Genomic DNA, 22258 nt, shown 5'->3' with positions numbered 1-22258 from the left:
TTGTAATCCATCGCTTATCAATAAACTGTCAAATATGTCCAGTAACTAACGACACTGCACGTTTTTTTTTATGAATATTCGCAGCGTGTTGAGGCCGGCCGATAAACCTTCAGCATTAACTTACCTTTAACGTCGGTAATGCTATGTTCACTTAAAATTTGTAAAATAATAATACTAAACATATAATTATTATGTACACCAGAACCCCAATTTAACGAACACCGGATTTAACGAAGCAGTGATTTTACGAGTACATTCTCGGGAACCGTAAAAAAATTGGAAATTTTGACCAAAATGTGAAAAACAGAAAAAAAATATTAAAAAAAAAAAAAACGCAATGAAAGATCATATATACCGAATAAAAGCATGTTGGACCTCCTGCGGTCACCAGCAAAGCATAAACACGACCCAATGCGTGGTGCAACTGCTACATCGCTTCGTTATTGCTCGCGCGAGAGGCGGGACGTGGAATGTTAGAAGAAAGGAAGGGGGAAATGCGGGGGATGACAGACAGCAGCCAGTGTGTTTCCTGCGTGGGGAATAAGTGGCGTAGCTCCTTTTTTTATGCTGTGTGAAGCGACCTTTTTCTATCAACTCACGGGAAAAGATAATTGCTTGAGCTGTCAAAATAAACATCGCTGTGACAGTTAAAACAAGACGCGAGCGAGCATCCGGTAGGTCGATGTGTATATCTACTCGAAAAACATATCTCAATTCATGACACTAATAAGATTCCTTATAACTTACACGTATAGCCTGATGTTTTCAGCCTGATCCATGCAAGTTCGTTAGCCACGTTTTGAATGAAAACAACCACCAGCCGGCCAGTGTTGTGCCCTGTTTAATACGCACAAAATATACCAAATATATTTGGTTAAAAAAAAAAAACTGAAATGAACCTCAGGGAACTTAAGGCAAAAAAAGTCAAAATAATGAGTGATGCCTTAAAACAGACCGCTCTCATAGACGAAGAAATTTTAAACACAAAAAAGGTTAGAGTTATGTGGCAAATATATATTTAGTAAACTGCCACCTGTTTTTTTAGTTGGGTATGTATCACATTTTGTGCATTTTTGTTTTATATTTAGTACTATACAGTTCCGTGTTTTAAAATGTGTGCTTTGTATCATGTATTACATAAATAAAAACATGTCATTTTGTATATATATTGCAAAACCTGGAAAATCTTGAAAATACCTGGAAAAACCTGGAAAAACCTGGAATTTTTTATCACAAATATAGTGGCCACCCTGACTATAGCAGCTATTGCTCTTCAGTATTCAACAAGCTGTTGTGTAAAAGTAATAGCTTCTGATACAGACATCCTTGCGATGTTGACTGCGAGGTCAGAAGAAGATGCACACATTGAAATTGTCCATCCACCCTCAAGCAAGACAAAAGGAAAGATTTACAGTATATCAGCTACTCAGCAGGACATTGGTGAAATGAAAAACTATATTTTGTTTTGTCATGCTATTACCGGATCAGATACAACCAGTGCTTTCTTCGGTAAGGGAAAGAAGCAAGCATGGAACATCATCAAGACCGATGTTTCCGTTCGGAGAACAGTATATGTTTTTACATGTCCACATGCTGACAAGAAGATCGTTATTGCAGCTGGAGAAAAGTTTGCAATTGCAATGTATCAGGGACATGATAACTATTCCACTCTGGATGAAATTATAGTATACATGTATACCTGCAAGATAGCAAAGATGCCTGTTAGTGCTTCTTTCCAGCTAGCCTCTCTTCCACCAACCAGTGCTGCATGTGAACAGCATTCTCTTCAGGTTTACCTACAGGTGCAAGAGTGGCTGGGCCATTCATTAGATCCTGTTGAGTGGGGATGGAAAAGTGTGAGTGGCACACTTGTTCCTATAACAACATCCCTTCCTCCAGCTCCAGAACAGCTCCTGAATTTGATATCATGTTACTGTAAAAGCGAATGCATCTACAAATGCGAGTGTGTGCGGGCTGGACTGTAATGTGGTATTATGTGTGCCAAATGTCGTGGGGCAACATGCAATAACGTTGTTATCAATGATGGTTCAGATGAAGAAGACCTTTAATGGACTGGTTAAATTTTTTATTGTGTACTTCCATTAATTGATTTTTGATCAGGTTTCATTTTTTTTTTGCTATGTATTATGCAACAATAATGGATGTTAAACAACTAAGTGCCTTTTACTTCACATCTTATACAAGTTACGATACAACGAATGATATTTTTCGAGCAACAGTCGTGATATGCATATTTCGGCACTTACGCCCTTATTGCCTTAAAAAGGCATGAAGACGGCATCTGAGAGATGGGGACTTTTTAGGATAAATTTTTAACACCCAAAGGAACGTCTGTGCCAAATTTAAAACCTAAATTATTTTTATTTCTGGTAAAATGCTATAGTCAATATTAACCTAAATTGCTCAAAAACCCATTGTTGTGCAGTAGTTCCTTGTAAACCTTAATATGTCAGTCAATTATTATCGCATACACATTTTGACCCACCAATGTAAAGCTAATAAAATAACGGAAAACTTTTATAAAGGTATATTTTTGCCTATCAGTGGTGGATTTGATGTAACTGGTGATTGTATAGAGCAGTGATACATTTTACTTCCATTAGTTGAGTATAAATTAGGTTATAAGATAATTTTTGCTGTGTATAAATTATTAAAAATGAATGATTAGGGACTAAGGGCCCTTAACTTTAAAATTTTGACCAAATTTTGATATATTAGAATGAATATTTTTCGCGCAACAGTCGTGATATGCCTATTTCGGTACTTACGCCCTTATTGCCTTAAAAAGGTATGAAGCCGGCATCTGAGAGATGGGGACTTTTTAGGATCAATTTTTAACGCCCAAAGGAACGTCAGTGCCAAATTTTAAACCTACATTATTTTTATTTCTGGTAAAATCTTATAGTCAATATTAACATAAATTGCTCAAAAAACCCATTGTTGTGAAGTAGTTCCTTGTAATCCTTAATATGTCAGTCAATTATTATCGCATACACATTTTGACCCACCAATGTAAAGCTAATAAAATAACGAATAACTTTTATAAAGGTATATTTTTGCCTATCAGTGGTGGATTTGATGTAACGGGTGATTGTATAGAGCAGTGATACATTTTACTTCTATTAGTTGAGTATAAATTAGGTTATAAGATAATTTTTGCGGTGTATAAAGTAATAAAAACGAATCATTAAGGACTAAGGGCCCTTAACTTTAAAATTGTGACCAAATTTTGATATATTAGAATGAATATTTTTTGCGCAACAGTCGTGATATGCATATTTAGGCACTTAACGCCCTTATTGCCTTAAAAAAGTATGAAGCCGGCATCTGAGAGATGGGGACTTTTTAAAATCAATTTTTAACAACCAAAGGAACGTCTGTGCCAAATTTCAAAACTACATTTTTTATTTGAGGTAAAACACTAAAATTCTTGGGCTAACTCTACTCTATGGGTGCTAGAGAAAAACAAAAGCAAAGATGGCGTCTCACATATAACCTCTTGTAATAATAAACGTTTTGTGCAGGTTCCAGAATGATCAATGTGATTTTTCGCGATAAAAGTTAATTTCGCGCAAATATCATGATTTCGTCATATTTCGTGAAAAACTACGGATTTTGCGCATCACAGCTAATTTTGTTAAAACGAAATGCAGTATATTAACGTATATTAACCAAGTAAGGTTATTTGTATTACACATCATGTGCAAGTGATTTTTTTAAAATTTCGCGATTTCGTAATTAACGAAATTTGACTACCCCTACTTATCAGGTATATGCAAAAACTTCTGTTTGTGCAATTATTTATTGAGTATTTTGCTACTGTTTTTTTTTTTCATAGTAAGCTGGAAATTTAAAAAGGTAAAAAAAAAGATTTTATTTTACAAAACTTTTTCAACAATTAAATAAATAAAAGCAGTCAACATCTGATATTGTACAGACATGACTATATGCTTAAAGAGCAATATCACAAGGAAATAAATGACATTGGACTCAAATCATAGCATATTAATATTTTTCATTCATATTGTAGCAGTAAAAAAATGATGTTAAACTTTTAAAATATGTCTACAACAAAAAGTAATTGAAACCGTGTAATCAATGAAATATTACATATTCATATTAATTCATAATTTTATTTGTACAACTGTCATTAAAATAAAAAATAAAAAGCATAACAGCAAATTCTATAATTTATTTGTGCTGAAAGAGTCATAAATATTTAAAAGTTGGTTGCTGTTGTTTAGTTCCATTTCTTGTTATAACTGTGAAGTATATATGTATGGCTGTGCGGTTTTAGCAGTTGCATTTGGCTCGCACTCTCATCGTAAGTCTGCGAAGTAGGTATATTCTGGACATCAACATCGTCGAGTCGTAAGGGCAAGTGTTAGTGATGTGTTGGTTGTACTTTTTCCAAGGTGTTCGCAACGATTCTTGTTTTTAAAAATCTGTTCTCAGTTCTAGGTTAAATACCTAACAATTTCTAATGAAACCAAAGATACAGAATGTCCAGATAGAGAGCGTATTTATTTGTTCAGTATTTATTTAGAGTGCACTGCTTTACCATAATTCCACCACAGACAAGTCACCCAGCACCTAGGTAGCAGAGATGCTTTATGTTCACTAGGTGGCTTCAGTAACACAGAACTTACATCCTCTGGTGGAGAAAAATCTACTAATATAAGTAACAACAGTTATTTAATTGAATCACTAGTTAATTTAGGCACATAAAAAATTTCTTAAGTAAAATTAATATCTGTTCGAGCAGACAGCACAGTAGTGTATGGCTTAGCAGGATGCTGTGTCAGCGGCTATTGTATGTGCGGCGCTACGTGAGAGATAAAGTGATGGTAGCCACCCAACATGGAATATTGTGAAACACAGAGCTGTGAAATTATTTTCCTTTGGGGAAACTTGCGAGGAATCCATGAATTTCTGAAAGCCATCGGAAACCATCTGAATTAGCCGTTTGTCTAGCAAGCTCTAAACAGCTTTATGGAAAACTACATGCTCTGTCTAAAAATTGTGTCACTTAACCACTTTTACTTTTGAATGCTGTTAGTGACTTCTCACACTCACCAGTTGCTAGGGGATTGAAATTGAGACGGACTTGGTATTAAAACATGACTGTCAAATTTTTTCTTTTTTCTAGTGCAACACTTGTTTCCATTCATTTTCAACCACTCTTAATTACTGCAATCATGACAAATTTTTTTTAAATATATGTTTGGTTACATGAGATTTGAATGTAAAAAAACTGGATAAACTTTATTGGTGAAAAAACCTTGAAATATGTTATAAACAGTTCCCAGTTATTTTCCGTCTCTTTTTTTCTGCGTTATACTTCCAGCGTGTTATGCCTGTTACTGTGATTTAGCCGTAAAAGTTACATTGTTGACAAGTCTCCTGTTTTAACAGTAGACATGCAGTCTAGAGCATCACACTAAACTTTAAGCAGGTACATGCTGATCAAAGCAGAAAAGAGATTTGAAATTATAGTGTTTCTTTTTGAAAATTTAATAATTTTTTAATAAGGTATATGAATTAGTAATTGTTAAGTTATTTTTGATATAAATACTTGTATTATAAAGTGATTTTAAATAACTATACTGTTTTATAATTTAGTTGAATGTAGTATTGGGCAAAGTTTTGTTAGTTCCAAGCATTCTGTGAGACGACTTTGAAAAACCTTGGAAATCCTGGAAAAAACCTGGATTTTTATATTAGATATGCTGTACATAGTAGATGATATTCTTACAATGCTGCCATAGTATAGTTGGTATGTATGAATAGATATTTCAGAATATAACTGAAGTTAAAAATCATTCAACATAAACAATTTTTTTTTGTTACGAAACACAAAATTATATAGTAGGAATTCCAAAATATAGATTCAAAGAACTTTGAAATACTAATGAATTTGTACTGTTAAAAGTGTTTTTTTTTGCAGAAAAATCAAAGGTTTGACAATAATAACATAATTTTTTTGTGTTGTAGGAATAAGTATTGCTATAGAGCATCCCACTCTTAGATTGCAGTGTGGAAGTAAATGGGCGCATTCTCTCTCTCTCTAACACACGCTGATTGCCGTTAGCGCTGTCCTTGTTTCTTTGTGCGTTGTTGCCAAATATCAAACCAAATTAAAAATTTAATTTTTGGACCAAGCTTTTTTTCATATTGTATAGCATCGAAATACGCATCAGGCAATGCTTATTTTGAATACTTAACAATATTTTAAGTGTCCGAAAAAATTAAAAAACATAACTTATTCACTACAAACTGTTTTGAAGTATTCCGAGATGTTTCACATAAAAAAAAAATAACCTACATGTGTATTTCATTAAGATTTTTTTTTATTAATAAATTAATGCCTTAGGACGCCACAGAACAAATGTTAAGACAAAAACTGTACAGGTTTCACTTAAATAATTTTTTTTAATATATTGAAATGCATTGTCTCACAAACTGACAAATCAAAAAGTTGACCAGTGGAAAACTTTTTTTCTGTTAAAGATAGATGGGGGACGAAAGCGTGAAAAATGTTCACAATGAATTGAATTAGTTTTTAAAAGCAGCTCCATCTCAATTGCTTCTACAGTTTCCGTGGAAACAGCTGTTAAAGATGTGTCTTATCAGTACAAGAGCGCGCTGCAATAGAGGTTTCTCTCACAAGCTGCCGTCGTAAGAGGAAACAGGGTCGTGTGTTTAGATAAGTGGGGTTTTGTCATGCAAGCAATTTCAAATACATGGCTTCCTTAGTCAACCATGTATTTCCTTAGACACGCATTTCTGAAAACCAGCCTGCCAGTTAGTATCACGTCTCGCGACGAAGCAACGCGTTGTGTCCAGTGACTCGTTCCAGTTATAATTTTGACAAATTATATATTAACATACGTGATATTATTTTCTACATTTATTTTTATTACGTACATATAAAATATGGAAGATAGAACACCGAAAATAAATTATATTGGTAGGCTACGCGGGAGGGAGCGCAAGATTCCGTTGAATGTATTTTGAGTATTTTTCAAAAAAATATGAGTGTGTGCAATGCAATTAAGGAAGCTTACCATTCTTCTGGTCAGCTCTGTGCTACTCTTATGGAAGGGGTATCAACATTAGTCAGCGGTAGCGATAGTGATTAAAAGGTATGTGATGTTAATAATTTCTTAATCAAGTTAATGTTACTTTTATCGTATAAATTCCTATGAATGAAATGTTGTGAACAGATTCTTGCTGTAAGTTAAAGTTAAAAAAAAATTCCTTATCGGCACAGCCTAAAGGCGCAGGAAGATTTTGATGATTATATTTCTCTACATTAAAACAAAAAGGGATTTTTATATCCTTAAACCCATATTTTTTTCTTCCCCTTGCAGTAATGGTTGTTACAAAAATATTTTAATTGAATCTTGAACATAATATGTAAAATGTATGAAATAAATACGAAGGAATTTAATAGCGATCATGGTACAAAATTTGAATTATTTTTCTATCCTTCTCAACACCAAGCATCTTATCAAACATTCTTTTAGACAAAGTTTTGGAAAATAATTATGATATTTACAATTAATGTAAACAGATTTGATAAGGTGTCTACTAAGGCAGTTACGTTTTTTTTTTGTCCAGTGAAAATTTTTTTCGAACCCATGCAGTTATGGCTGGTCGTATCAAAAATTTATTTAGAAAACATTTTTTGACATTAGGTACTCCGAGTTATCATACGTTTAAACGGATGCGATATTATTCATTTTATGGGAGTTGTTGCGATTTTTCTGTTTTTCAAAAAATGTTCCCCATTTCGACCCAATTGTTCGGATTTTCCCATAACTCACTCGATCGAGAATTTCCATTACCGTATTTTATTTATCATTTTGGACATGACTTGTCCAAAAATACGGCATTTATCGGGCCCATGAAAATGTGATATATATGGGATTTTTAGAACATAAAAGAAAACTATAAGAAATTTTCGTCTACAATAGGTAGTTTTTATTTAAAATTTACATAAAAGTGGTATTATTACAAATTTATGTGTAATAGTATAAAATATTATAAATTACGATATGATTTCTTAAAATGCTTCTTGTTCGATCCGAATTACAAAGACACACATCTCCTGAAATTCGTAATGTGTTAGAGATTTGGCAACAGCGCGTGCCATAAGCTGTGTACTGCAATCTAAGAGTGGGACGGGCTATAGTAACATTATCCCCCTGGTGGAATAAATTGCTTGTTTGTTTTTTTGGTTGGAGGCAAGGAGGCCCGAGGACTTATGGTCACTGATAGGAACGTAGAAGCTGCTTGGCCCGACAGGTTCCTGGTGATGACTGGTGTTGCTCGCAGGGGGCTGGTGCCGCTACACAATGCCTGCTCGTACGGCCACTACGAGGTGACGGAGCTGCTGGTCAAGCACGGCGCCAGCGTGAACGTTGCTGACCTGTGGAAGTTTACTCCGCTCCACGAAGCTGCAGCCAAGGGGAAGGCAGAGATTGTCCGTTTGCTGCTGAAGGTATTGCTTGTTTGTTTTTCTCTGTATTTGTGAGTATAGTCAATTCTTGTCAACAATTTAAAAAAATTCAGATAATTCATAATACCCAATAAATCATGTTGATGTTGATGTTTACATGCTTTAATCTGTTTTATACAGAATTCTTAAAAATATGTAACATGAAGTAAAAGTTCTTTGAATTTTTTTTTTATTAATAATAAATGTGGCAGTGATTGTAATCTTATTGTGCAATGCTCTAAGCTGCCTGACTAACATATACAGTCAAACCTCTATCTATCGAACTCGCATGTATCGATTGTCCGTGTTTATCGTATACTTTCTACGGTCCCAGCAAAATTGCCATACAACTAAGGTTAAAAAAGCCTGCTTGTACCGATGTTCAAATTATCGTTTTGTCCGCATTGATCGTACAAAATATGTGGTCCCGTCACTATAAATTATAATAGATGATCGTTTAACCATAAAGATTTTGCAGAAATAACCATTTCTTAGAAAGAAACCGTCATAAAAACAGTAACGATGATAGTATATAGAAATAGTAAAAATCACCTTAAATCTGCAGCCATTTTATAGTAGCTACGAGTGAACTGTCAACAAACAGTAGATGGCTAACATTGGTACCATATTTTGTGAAATTGACTCGTCACGAAACGTTGCCACACAATTGACTTGTATTTATGTACGAAACTTTTTCATTTCTGCTAAAATGGTAACTTAAAAAACAAAACATTATATACCGTACGTACATAAAATCACTTCAAGAATAAATATGTCCCATATTATGACTGAGCATTAAGACGTCTCGTTTTTAAACTTCACAAGATAAAATGAGCGGAGTCTTGGTAACTGTTTTATACGTATTTTATACAAATGTTATAATTTCGGAAGTACGGTATTGTACAGTTGACGCATATTTTTTAAACTAACCATTTATTTCTGGGGATCGTAAATAATTAATTAGTGGTATCAAGACATCAAGATGAACGTAAACTTGAACATGTCCATGTCACAGCAGCGAGAAAAATGGTGCGTATACCAATAAACTGGTATTATAACTGGACAAAACTGGTACACGGGAGGTGGAGCTTATATTTTTTTCCGCTAAGCTCGCATCTATTGGCTGGCTGCTGATGGAACGTCACGAGTTTGGGCGGAGCGTAGAGTGAGTTATACTGCGCATGCGCAGCTCAGAGAACAGAGAGAGCCAGCCGGCGGCTACGTCACGCCATAACAGCTGATCGAAGTACAATAACATTTCTCCGCGATTGGCGCGCTATTGACGGTAAATTTACATCAATTTGCGGCCTTTTTTTAAATTTTTTTACTGTGGCGCAATGCGTATGTGTAATGTAGCCCGTATTTGTTCTGAACGCTGCAGGATACGACTGTATTTTAATTAACTTTAACATATTTCTTACAATTTTTCATATTTTTAAACTTTTTTTTCTCGAAAATCTGTACGTACGACCGAGGTGTACGTACGAACCGGGGGCCGTACGAGCGAAGTTTTACTGTAGTTGAGAACACTTGATGAACGAATTAGGATTATTGAATAAATTTAAATTGAATTGTAGGTCTGTTGTGCATAGGCTATGTTTTTTTTAAAGTGTAAATTGAATTAAGTAAAATGCTTCCATTTTTATTTTTTTTCAATTGAATAAACTTTAATGACAAGTAACTGATATATTTCTGACACTAATTTTGAGGTTGAAATATTTTTTTCAAAACCTAAGAGTGAAGTCCACATCTATTAAATGTCCGCATCTACTGAATTTTTTTGTTGGTCCCCTGAAAAACGATAGAGGTTTGACCGGTGAAACCTCTATTTAACAAATCTCAAGGGACCAAAATTTGCTGTGTTTGTTGTAAAGGGGTTTGTTAAATGAAGGTTTTGCACGATATATTTCTAGTCATCATAAAGCTTCACATAAATGGCTAGAACTGTCTTTCTGACTGTTTAATACGATATGAGGAATTAAACATGAAAAAGTACATAGAATACACTTGTTTATTGGCCAACCATTTGATGCTTGGAAATTATCAATTCCCATCCCCAGTGCTTCCTGGCGTGCCTTTTCTTGTAAAATCGGCCCAAAGACGTTGATGTTAGATGCCCTAGCCTCCATTAGCCAGTCAAAAAGGTTTCTTGTCCAAATTATAATTTTTACATACGTTCACACGTTTTCGATTTGTTCCTACCAGAGAAGCGTTGTTTTCGATCTGTTCCCGGTTGGATAATATGGTCGAAAGTGTAGACGCCGGGATGTCGAAACGTTAAGCTATATCACTTTTTTTTCCACCTTCATCAATTGCATTTAAAATTTCTAATTTTATTTTAATGTCAATCTGTCGCCGCTTTTTAGGATTATAATTCATTTTACAGTAGTACTGGGTTGATTTCCATAACTACGTGTGGAAATAAATAAACAACAGTGAAAACTGAAAAAATGGAAATTGTACTACACCATAATATACTAGTTGTTCGTCTTGCCAGAGCGATGGTACGGGAGGTTTCCGCCACTAGTGCTAAATGTACTCGCCATTTTGAACAAAGTGTGGCATGTACACACGACGTGTGTTATCCATGATGCTTTGTTTATTTATTGTCTTCCGCGATGGTGCATATTATTTTAAGGTTGTACGCACGTATTTTTAAGCAGTGAATGCAAAAAAATTAGTGGTTGTCTTGTAGGAGATGTTTATTTTTGCGTGTTTTTATAAAGCGGCAGTTCGCTATAAAGGGAATTTCACTATTTCGGAACGAATAAAATTCTAATTTAGAGGTTAAAACAGCATTGATCTTGTGGAGGTTCAGCGGGACCAAAATTTTATTTCCTTGAATGGTTTTTTTCGTTAAATAGAATATTCGTTAAGGGGCCCGCCTCGTCAGGGGTGTATGTGTGTTAGTGAGGCGGATGATAAGCGCGACGCTCGCTGGTGCTTCCTGCGCCGTATCGCCTCTAAGTGCAAGGCTCTGAACTGGCGCGCATTCGTCTCGTCGTCACAAGATAACTGAAATTTGAGCGGTGACCGTAACATTATATGGCGGAGAAATTAAGATAAAGGTGTTATGCAAGCCCCTTAAGTGCTCTCAAGAATCTGTACTGATTGTTTTATGCCTAAAAATTACTCTGAAAACACGCGTTTTAGGCATTTTAACGCTACTAAAAATACAGTTTAAAAACTTAATCCAAAATTAAAAGTACTTTTCGGCCCTCAGTGAACTCTTAAATGCTATTCGTAAATAGGCCCCACTCGGATATCTTGAGTGGTTTTGAAATCACGTTGTTTTTCCTGAAGCTCTGCACACTGTTTGTGTGCCCGGGTAAGCGGGACCCTTAATGGAGGTTTTACTGTAGTTGGCTGTGCTAGGCAGCCGGAGATGTAGCTATGATACAGTGATGTCATGTCTGGCAGATGGAGAACCATCCCTTCAAACCCTCTTGAAGGCAGTAACCACCACCACCTTGTACCATTCACTTCCCCCTTCCTTTGTTTACCTCACTTCAAGTTACTGAGACAGAGATCTCCATGAATTGACATCTGCCTGACCGCTCCCTTGTTCTCGTCATACTGTAGCTTATAGCATGTAATATGTGATCAGTTTTTCACTAGTGAAAAGTGGAAAGTCATTTGCACCTGTATATAAGAAGTGGAGTAGCACAGCCTTATTTATCCACATGAAATGTAAAAATTTGGGTGAAAGTTTATGCAAGCTTAGAGAATCTATAAAAAAAAAATCCCTTTTGGCACAGTCTACAAGCATAGGTAGATTTTAAAGTACCTATTTCTTCTGGAAATGTTTTAGAAACTTCTATAAACTCTTGAAAAAACATTAAGATATAATTAAAGCCCATGAAAAATGGTAAATAAAATTGCCTGATTTCGGTAAATAAATTATAGGATTTCGGTGCTATATTTCGGTAAAAAAAAAAAAGTATTTCGATGGTATATTTTGGTAAAAAAAATATGTAGTAGAACCCTGTTATAACGAATCTGAAGGGAGTAGTTTATATGTTCACTATAGAGGGGAAACTTTATATCTGGGAAAACTTTTATATTGGCAATACATACTCAAAAGCAAAATCTTAACTACACATAGGCCTAAGCCAAGAAAAGAACGAATGGAAATACTCAAAGCAACAGTTTTATGAGAAAATGCAGATATTATTTTTAATGAACTAGGTATACATGTACAAACTTTCTATTACCTAATGGTTCTTGGACATCGGCGTATTATCCTATTTTCAGGCATTTAATACTCTGTGACGTTTTCGCAGCTTGATAAAGAAAATTGTTCAGCTTGTTTAATATTGTACTTAATGTGGATGTTGCAATTCCCAGTTCCTTTGCTATTAACACGTACGGGACAGTGGGGTTGGAGTCTATCTTTTCAATAATGTCCAGTTATCTCGCACAGATAATGCCAAACGTTTTTTACCGCGTTTTTCACCCATTTTTATGTACGTATTTCTTATTGAAGCACATTTGCAGCTTAATAACACAAAATTCTTTTTACCGTCAAAAGTAAATAAACGAAAAATAACGAGTCTGGCACATCAAAGATCACTACGTATCATTTAGTATCACAGTTGCTAAATTTGGAACGAAAGTTTCTCACTTTCTATGGAAAAATTTAGTCCACAGAGTTCTATCTAGTGGTAGTCTTACGAACCTTACTCGATCAAAATGTCCGAAACGTGAACAATAATAATGAGACGTAAAAATATTGAATTTGCTGCTATAATGTACATACGTATTTGTGTGGTGGTAATTTATGTTTAATTTTGATAGCATATTAAATGTACACGCGTTCGTCCATTCTTTAATTATGCAGGGAAAACTATTTTTTATTTTCACCAAACTGATCACCATTTATGGCTACACGTAGCCTACCGAGGCCACTCGAATACGACTTGTTTATAATATGATCAGTGAACAATCGAGTAGCGTATTGCCGAGAAAAACTTCAATGTGATCCAGAATAGACGTTTTGTGAAAAAACTTGTAATTATATGAAAATATTTGAGATAAATGTGCATTATGTCGGCAAAATTTGTTCGTGGTACACGGGAAAACGTATCAACATTGACAAAAGTTGTGCGCTATATCCAATAAATTAATACATAACCTCACATCATTTTGCCGGGACTGAGACGGAAATTCACAATAAACGGGAATTCATTATAGGCGGGTTCACTATAAACGGGTTCTACTGTTTATATTTTTTGTTAAATGAGTGCATTTGTTCTACTAATTATTTTATTTCATGATACAAATCAAAGCTGTACATGACACTTGATACAGCAATCACTAGATTCCTGCGTAAGCCTTACAGAAGTGGAAATGTTATCTAGTAGATTATATACACATTACTTAAATTTTACATCACAAATAGTGTCCAGAATTTTACAGTCTGTGTTTATGTATTTAAACATTTTGAGTATTAAATAGGCCTATGCTATGTTCCTGCACAAAACTTTATAGAATTAATTTTTTCCTGTCAAGAGAATTGGCCACTTTGGCCAAATAGTTTGGTAAACATGTAAGAAAGGGTTCCTTAAAAAAATTAGTTAATTACAATGATCAATGATTATAGTACATGTAAAATTTCAGGCTCAAAAGTTTTTTTTTTATTTACTATAATTTTGTTTGACTACACATTTTCCGGCCTCTTTCCCCTCAAATTGTGTTTATTAGGATGTTAGAAGCGTAACACATTTCCTTGACTAACCTTTCATGTATTCATTTAACCATTCCCTCATAGCTGGGTGATCTAGCTTCTCTAGGGGAATATTTGCAGAAACAAATGCACTCACTGTATCGCTTGCAAATTTAACTTTAATTTCCTTTGCTTGTTTATGGAGAACAATATTATCTTCGAGTGTCACTTGCCTTTTGACTCCACAACCTGATGGTGATGTTTGACTTTTTTTCTTCTCTAAATGAGATGTTCGTAGTTTGCAGTGTTTTTCACAAGTATCTTTCATTTTCCAATCTACTACCGTATTGCAAAATTTACACATCATTATCCGCTTTTCTTTATTAAAAACAATGAATCCTTCATGCTTGTATTCTTTAGCTCGTTCAAACACTGATACGACCTTAGGCATTGTGAAGTATCAAGTAAACCAAGTAAACTTCAAACAAAGCAAACCGTAACTACCTATTTTCGTTCACATTTACCTATTTACATGGAATGTAGGATCTTTTCAAACCTCATTTTGTCATTTAACATGACCAGCGTATTGCGACGTTAAAATCCCATAACCTCTCTGTTATTATTTACAAGCAATACAACAACAGAACAGAGATAAGTATCTCTGCAACGGAAACGAATACGGCCAAACGGCTAACTTCATCCACATCCCGCTAGAAACGCTGATAAATGGTTGCCGCTTTCAGGCCAAGTGTTTGGTATTTATTTTGCTTCAACTTATCTATGGCGCATCTCATAATAAAGATGGCTTACGATGTTTTTGTTTACTAAACGAATATGTTTTGCGGTAAAAGTATTATTGTGAAACTTAATATTCATATCGCGTTAAAATTATGATATTTCGCGCGGATATTTTGTGAAACAACAAGAATATCGCGAATAGTAATGAATTTCGTGGCATCGCCAGTTATTTCGTGAAAACAAAATGCTGTAAAATAAAAATAGGCGTTTGGAAACACATTTGTAAGTGCTTAGAATGTAGTTCCAAAATTGTTTGTAAAATTTCGCGATTTCATCATTAACGAAATTCGAGTACCTCTAGATATAATGTACATAACATCCTATATGTTCTCCAATATTCCAAAAGCATTGATTAAAAATTGTCTCATATTCTCTACAGCGAAATATTTTGGATGTTTTTAACTCGATGCATCCAGCATTGAATAGCTTAACCAATTTCATATTATGCCTTCTAAAGTAGTTATGCAATTATTTTTGATCTTCAAAATTTATTTTTCATCCCTTGCACTAATATGTGGTCATTTAAACATTTTCCTTGGACCAAGGTTTAAAATAATGAGACCTGCGAGTACTTGAATTTCGAGTTCGACTCGAGTTTTTAATTAGTGCTCGAACTCGGCACGGCTGTTCATGACTCACGAGTCGAGTTCGAGTTTAATTATGTCTTTTCAGACTTTTTTGGTTAGGCCTAAGTATAAAAATATTTAAAATTACATGGTAATTAACCTTGTTTGCGCATGTAAATAAAAGAAACCCATTGTATTTTTCAGTTCAACGTATGATTTTAAATTCCCCCTCAAAACACCAATGTAAACAATGTAAAAATATTTCACTTTGACATTAAAAACGTATCCTACCTTTCAATACAACGACCATTCTTTTCCAGTTATCAGGAAAATTTTACATAATAGTTACTGTGTTTGCGCAGGGGTTCTTTATTATTAATGTACATTATAATTAATTTTTATCACTTTCAAGAATCCTTAACAAGTATAAAACGTAAACAAACACAGTATAACGCGCCATTCGTCTTCCATGGACTTTAGTGCACGAGACGATCTAAACAATCGATTGCTCTCTCGCCCCTCTTCAAGACAATTGTTTTTAGCTGCGCCATCTTTTGGTTATTTATAGAGCACGTTTTAAAAGTTTCAGTTACCGCAGATACAAACGTTAAATAAAAATTATATTTTAACTTATGTACAAAATAGAAAATCCAATAATGTTAATCTATGCAGGTTAATTTTTGAACTGTTTGGTGTCACAACATGGCCGACACGCTTTAATTGTTTTGCCAGGAAGGTCGGAATGTTGCCTGGCACAGCCATGCTCGCGACGCGCGCTACTAGTGTGAAGCTATGGTTATCTATGGATGAGAGGTTTGTTTACGTTTGACGTGGCACGAGGCAAACAATATTGTTGATTGAATATTTTAATCAGGATGGATGGCCAAAAAGATAAAAAGAAACGCAAGCAGTTTACTTTGAAGTAAAAAGTGGAAATTTTAAAAGAAGTTGACAAAGGCAGGAAAAATGCAGATGTGGCACAGTCGTTTGGTTTGGTGCCCACTACACTGTCAACAATAATAAAAGATCGCGAAAAGATTATTAAACTGTATGAACAGTCGTCTTTATCTGCTGGTCGCAAGAGACTTTGCCTAGAAGATGACGAGGGAATTCTGTCCCAATAAATGTACATATCTGCAAAATATTTTAACCCATTTGTCATTTTGTGTTCGACAGATATAAATTTTGTATATGAATGCCTAGAATTTAGGCTACTGTATTAAGTTCAGTAATTGTTTAAATTTTTGTTTTACAAATATTTGCTTCCAAGCTAATGTAACATTTGATCCACTACTACTCTATTTTTAAAAATTAAAAAAAAAAAAAAAAAGTTTTAAAGGTAACTTTCAGAATAAAGTACTTTCATTACTAAGTATAAAAGTTGAGGCTTTATTGATGTACTTTATAACGAGATTCTCGCCGAGAAAACCTTGCTCCAGAGCACATTGAACAGCTGATGTTTCTCTATGAAAGACTTTTACAAAAATGTTGATTATGATCATTCCTATAGTAAAATGTTGCTTTTTTTTTTTTTTTTTTTAATATTGAGTTATGTTCAGGCTTAGGCATGTATATTAAAATATATACAGTATAACTATTCTAAAAAAAAAAGTTGATGATATTTATTGTATGGCTACAAAAATTTCCTGGAACAGTGGAAATCCTTAATATTCCCTAGAGCTAGGTGACTGGTAAGAATGTTGACAAACAAATACTTTTGCACTTATGCTATGGTTTCGAATAAAATTTTGCTCGGTGTCGGTGATTAAAACATGCCTTTATACTCTTTTTTTTTGTTAACAAGTAAATTTTAATAATACTCTGCATTTTCAAAAGAAACAAAATTATTAAAGACCATGAAAATATTTGCAGCAATGAGAATCCTCACACCCAAGATTTGTTTAGGGCCTTGATATTTGCTGGTCTGTAAACATGACAGTTATATATAAATAATGGATATTTATGGATTTTACTATTTGACTCGAATTTAACTCGAACTCGAAACATTTCTTGAATACTCACTCGAACTCGACTCGATTTAAAAAACCTCAATTCAGCTTTCAGTTGAGACCTTACCTCTTGCTGTAATTTTGTTACATAGTTGGTGGAAAATGTTGTTCTAGCAGGAATTTGATACTGAGGAGCTACTTCCTTCATCCAATTTCTGAAGCCATCTCCTTCCACAAAACTGTATGGTAAAACATCTGTAGCATGCATTCTTGCAATCTGCTTTGTAATTTTCTGTGCTGCACTGTGGTTGGGTGCCCACTTGTACTGCTTATTGAAAGCAGCATCAATAATGAGCTGTGAAGTTTTGCTGATCTTGACAGGAGGAGCCTGCTGTTGAAGGATGGCCATTTCAGAACAGTAGGTCTCCATTCAATGGGGTGGGTGGACTTGATGTGGTTTATAAGAGTTGTTGTAGTACCTAATGACAAAATATAATTGTTTGTACTTACATTATATACATTACATTGTCAGCACATTCAAATTTTAATTACATGAAAACCAGAGTTATATAATTTGTAAACGTAAAATTCATATGTAAAAGTAAAGTTAATTATTGGGTTCAGGGTGCAAGACAATTATTCACATTTTGTAAGTTGGGTTTCCACAAGCATTTCGTATTGTACTATCATCAGTTAAAATAACTAGAACAGATTAGCATCGAGGCATTCTTCTCAAACTTTATCAAATGCAAACAACAACAAATCCTAAAAATCACATGTGTTCGAAGACTGTTTTAATTGTACTCATTAAAGAAGACAAGGGAAATAAAAATGCACATATCATGTAATCCTAACACACCCTTAAAAACTAATTTCGAACTTACCTCATTTAGTTTTATAGTCCTTCTTACATAAATTGCATTTTGCAAATGTCTTATTTTCTGACTGTGAGAAATTAGACCATATAACACTTGTTTTGCGTGTCAGTGCGGTATTAGTATCAACATCTTCGTCGTCGTTATTCATTGTACCAGTCCTATTTTCAATTTAAACCAGCGGAAACACGGATATCGTAATGCAGGAATCAAAAAATTACGTCCAGAACTTCACTTCTGCTTCTGAAAATTAAAAACGGCAATAAAAGTTTATGAAAGTAAACAGATCTTCGATGTATCAGTTTTATTCTCCGCAGTAAATAGTCAAGCGATTACCAATCAATATATCAAATAGTTGTTTATTACAACTGCTCGTAAGCATGGTCAATATTCCGTTCTCAGAGTCTTTTGGAATCAAACGTGTCAAGGCAAAATAATTTTTAATGAATTTTGTTTATCTTGTCTTTTTAATTTTATCTAATTATTTACGTAACATTTTCGGTATTTTAAAAAGTGATTGCGCTGGAGCAATTCTAGCAACACAATTCTCTGGCCATGGGCCGCTCTGCTGGCCATAACCACAAACGGACACGTTTTCTTTTTTGCTGTAGCCATGATGGCCGCTGTGTTTACTTTTCTATTGTTAAAAAATATTCTCTAGATTTTGTATTAGTAAAATTAATAGAATGGTGACCAAAGAGTGTGTGTGCATTAGTTTTTAAAGGTTATTATTGAAAGCTGATGCGCTGGAATTGTTTTAAATAGTTTTACACTTTTATATGGCACAAACATGGCTCGCCCAAAAATTGTGCTAAGGACAACTGGATATAATAAATTAATTATGCTACACATCGAGTAAAGTTTGCAGTAAAATTGTAAGCATTTATGATAATTTTCATGCTACATTGGCTTTAACTGTTCTCAGTATGCCCATTTACTAGTGATGGGTCGAGTCACCCTATTTCAGCATTGAGTCGAGTTCGAGTTAAACAAAGAAATTTATCTTCGAGTCGAGCTCGAGTCGAACTCATAGAAATTTGTCTTCGAGTCGAACTCGAGCCGAACTCATGGAAATTTGTTGAGATGAGTCAAACTTAGCGAGGTTCAAGTGGCAGAATGATGAGCGAAATAAATATAAGTTAAATATTTCTCAATATAATATATGTAATTAAATATGAAAGCTTTGAATTATTGAAGGTTTCCCTACACATTTTGATTTTTGTATTTTTTTTTAATCTTCATACTGACGCTTTAAGTGAAAATGCACATCCAAGTGACGAATCAGACGTGAATTTGATGATGACTGAGTCTTGTATTTTTTGCAGCACTTGCATTTAGCTGTCTGATGATCAACTTTTCAAAAAATTCCCAAATCTCTGCTTTTGATTTCTATTCGTCACTTTTTGACGTCCCAGGCCGTACAAACATATGTATTCCACTAAAGGTGGGTCTACACTATATAACAAAAACATGTTATATTTGTAACATGTTATATAACAAGTTACACAACTTGTTTCATAACATGTTACATAACAAGTTAAATAATAAGTTATATAACAAGTAATACAACTTGTTTCATAACATGTTACATGTTTTCAAACATGCATACCAGTGTGGACAAACGGCCAACATGTTATACAACAAGTTATTTAACTTCCTTTGATCTTTACCGACACTGCATGGGAAACATATAACTTGTTTTATAACACTTATTTTGTTATAAAACATGGTGTTATATAACATTTTTCTTCATGTTTTCATAACAAGTTATATAACTTTGTTGTATAACTTGTAATATAATTTTCATTCTTTTCATTTTGTAACATGTTGTATAACTTTGTAATATAACATTTTATAACTTGTTTTGTTATACAGTGTAGACCCACCTTAATACTAAACCGTTTATGATTAATACGACGCCGGCGATGCAAACTCAAGTGTAAACATAAACTTCAGCAGCCTCAATTTTCCGTTCGGCCATGGAAAACTGGTTGGAGATTTCAATTATTGTTGATATCAATTTGCCAAAGTGGCAACATTCCCTGGCTGTATGATGACTTACGTAGGCCATTGGCCCGGAGTTAAAATGGCGGCTATCTAGTGTTTAGTAGTAAATATTATTTACTTCCAAAGCTGCCCAAATATTAACGTGGTCTTGTTCATGACTGAATCTAGAGAACATTTTTTAAATTCCGTTATAGTTAAATAAAGGTATTTTGTTGCAGTTATAAATCTTAAGTGCATATTGAAGGATGGGATACACTGTTTGCGGTTACACACGATCGAAAATAAATAATCTTCCGACTTCGTTTTCAAGGTTTTCAGTGTTGGATCAGAGGTTTTCCACTAGGTAGGCCTAAATAATACATTTTATTTTACTTTAAAGTGCATGGTTTCGGATAAGTACCTACCTTCACTATTGGAAATTGTGCAACATTATGGTCGAGCCAAAAACTAAACTTTGACGAGACTCGAGGACACGATCTTAATCAACTCGGTTTTCGAGTCGAGTTTAGTTTCGCCGGCTCGACTCGACTCGCTCGATTTTTCGAGTCTCGACCCATCACTACCATTTACCTATCCTAAAATTTGATGTAAGTAAAGGTCCGCTTACAGTTTTTTTTTCTTCCATTAAATCTCTCGGAAAATGATTTCTTGAGGTTCAACATATTATTGTATCACACGTTTTGCCAAACAAAAGTAATATTTTAATACATTCAAAAACTTTCGAATATTTGAAATTTTCAAATACCTAATTTGGTTTCGAATGTGAATCGAATCAAATATTTGATTTGCACGAGTATTCGCACACCCCTACTATCTGCTAATAAAACCATTTAAGGTTATTGAAAATGTATTGTCAAGACATATCCATTTCAACTGTTACTGCATGGTGTGATTCAACAGTTGTTTTGTCATGGATTCGAACATCATCTCATTGTCTCAAGACATTTGTGGCTAATCGACTGTCGCAAATCCAAGAGTGCAAAATACTCATAAGCTGGCGACACTTGTCTTCTCATGACAACCCAGATGATTGTGCATCAAGAGGTTTGATGCCTAAGGAGCTGCGTGGTCATCAGTTGTGATGGCAGGGACCAGGGTGGCTTGCGTGCAGGGAGGAGGAATGGCCAACTGTTATCACTACCCCTCAAAATGTTGCAGAGTACAACACAATAACAAGGGTGCCAGAAATAAAATCAATGGCTGCACAAGTAAGTTCACTTAAAATTGATTGTTTGTAAAGGTATTTTTTATGGCTAACACTGCTGAGAGTTTTGGCATATGTCCTGCGTTTTGTTTCCAACCTCAAGATTCCTAGGGTGAAGCGTGAATTGGGCCCGTTGACACCGGCTGAACTGATATCGGCAAGGAAGTAGGTTGTTAAACAAGTTCAACAATATTAATTCAAGATTGACCTTGACAATCTTGATCAATGCAAGAGCTGTTCTTCCCACCTCATATCTCTTGACCCATTCGTAGATAAGAACGGCATCATGAGAGTCGGAGGACGACTTCATCATTCAGCCATGAGTTTTGACGAGAAACATGCTATCTTACTGCCCAAGGAAGGTCATGTTACAAACCTTATTATAGGCTACTACCACAAACAGTGTCTTCATGTTAGTCTAGAAACAACACTGGCAGTGATACATATGTAGCACATAATGGATATTGTCTGCAAGAAAAATAGTCAAGTCAAGAACTCACAAATGCCTTAGGTGTTGGCGATTCAATGCTGAACAGATTCAGCCCATCATGGGCAGTCTTCCTGTAACCTGGGTGCGGGAGCAAGACCATTTCAGAGTGTCGGAGTTGACTTTGGTGGTCCCTTCTCAATTAAAAGCTCTCAACTTCGTAATGCCCGCATACTCAAGGCA

General features: G+C 34.6%; 1 protein-coding gene across 1 annotated transcript in view; it reads left to right on the top strand.

The window, feature by feature from the left end:
* Nucleotides 1-22258, top strand: part of LOC134527505 (poly [ADP-ribose] polymerase tankyrase-like) — a 269207-nt gene that overhangs the window by 102962 nt on the left and 143987 nt on the right. Inside the window, exon 10 of the mRNA XM_063360229.1 lies at nt 8362-8527. Within this exon, the coding sequence (XP_063216299.1) occupies nt 8362-8527 (166 nt within the window). The remainder of the gene's footprint in view (nt 1-8361; nt 8528-22258) is intronic.

This window comes from Bacillus rossius, chromosome 1, assembly GCF_032445375.1.
Source record: "Bacillus rossius redtenbacheri isolate Brsri chromosome 1, Brsri_v3, whole genome shotgun sequence".
Classification (NCBI taxonomy): domain Eukaryota; kingdom Metazoa; phylum Arthropoda; class Insecta; order Phasmatodea; family Bacillidae; genus Bacillus; species Bacillus rossius.
Note: the sequence above shows the minus strand (reverse complement) of the source record. Positions and strands in the feature narration are given on the sequence as shown.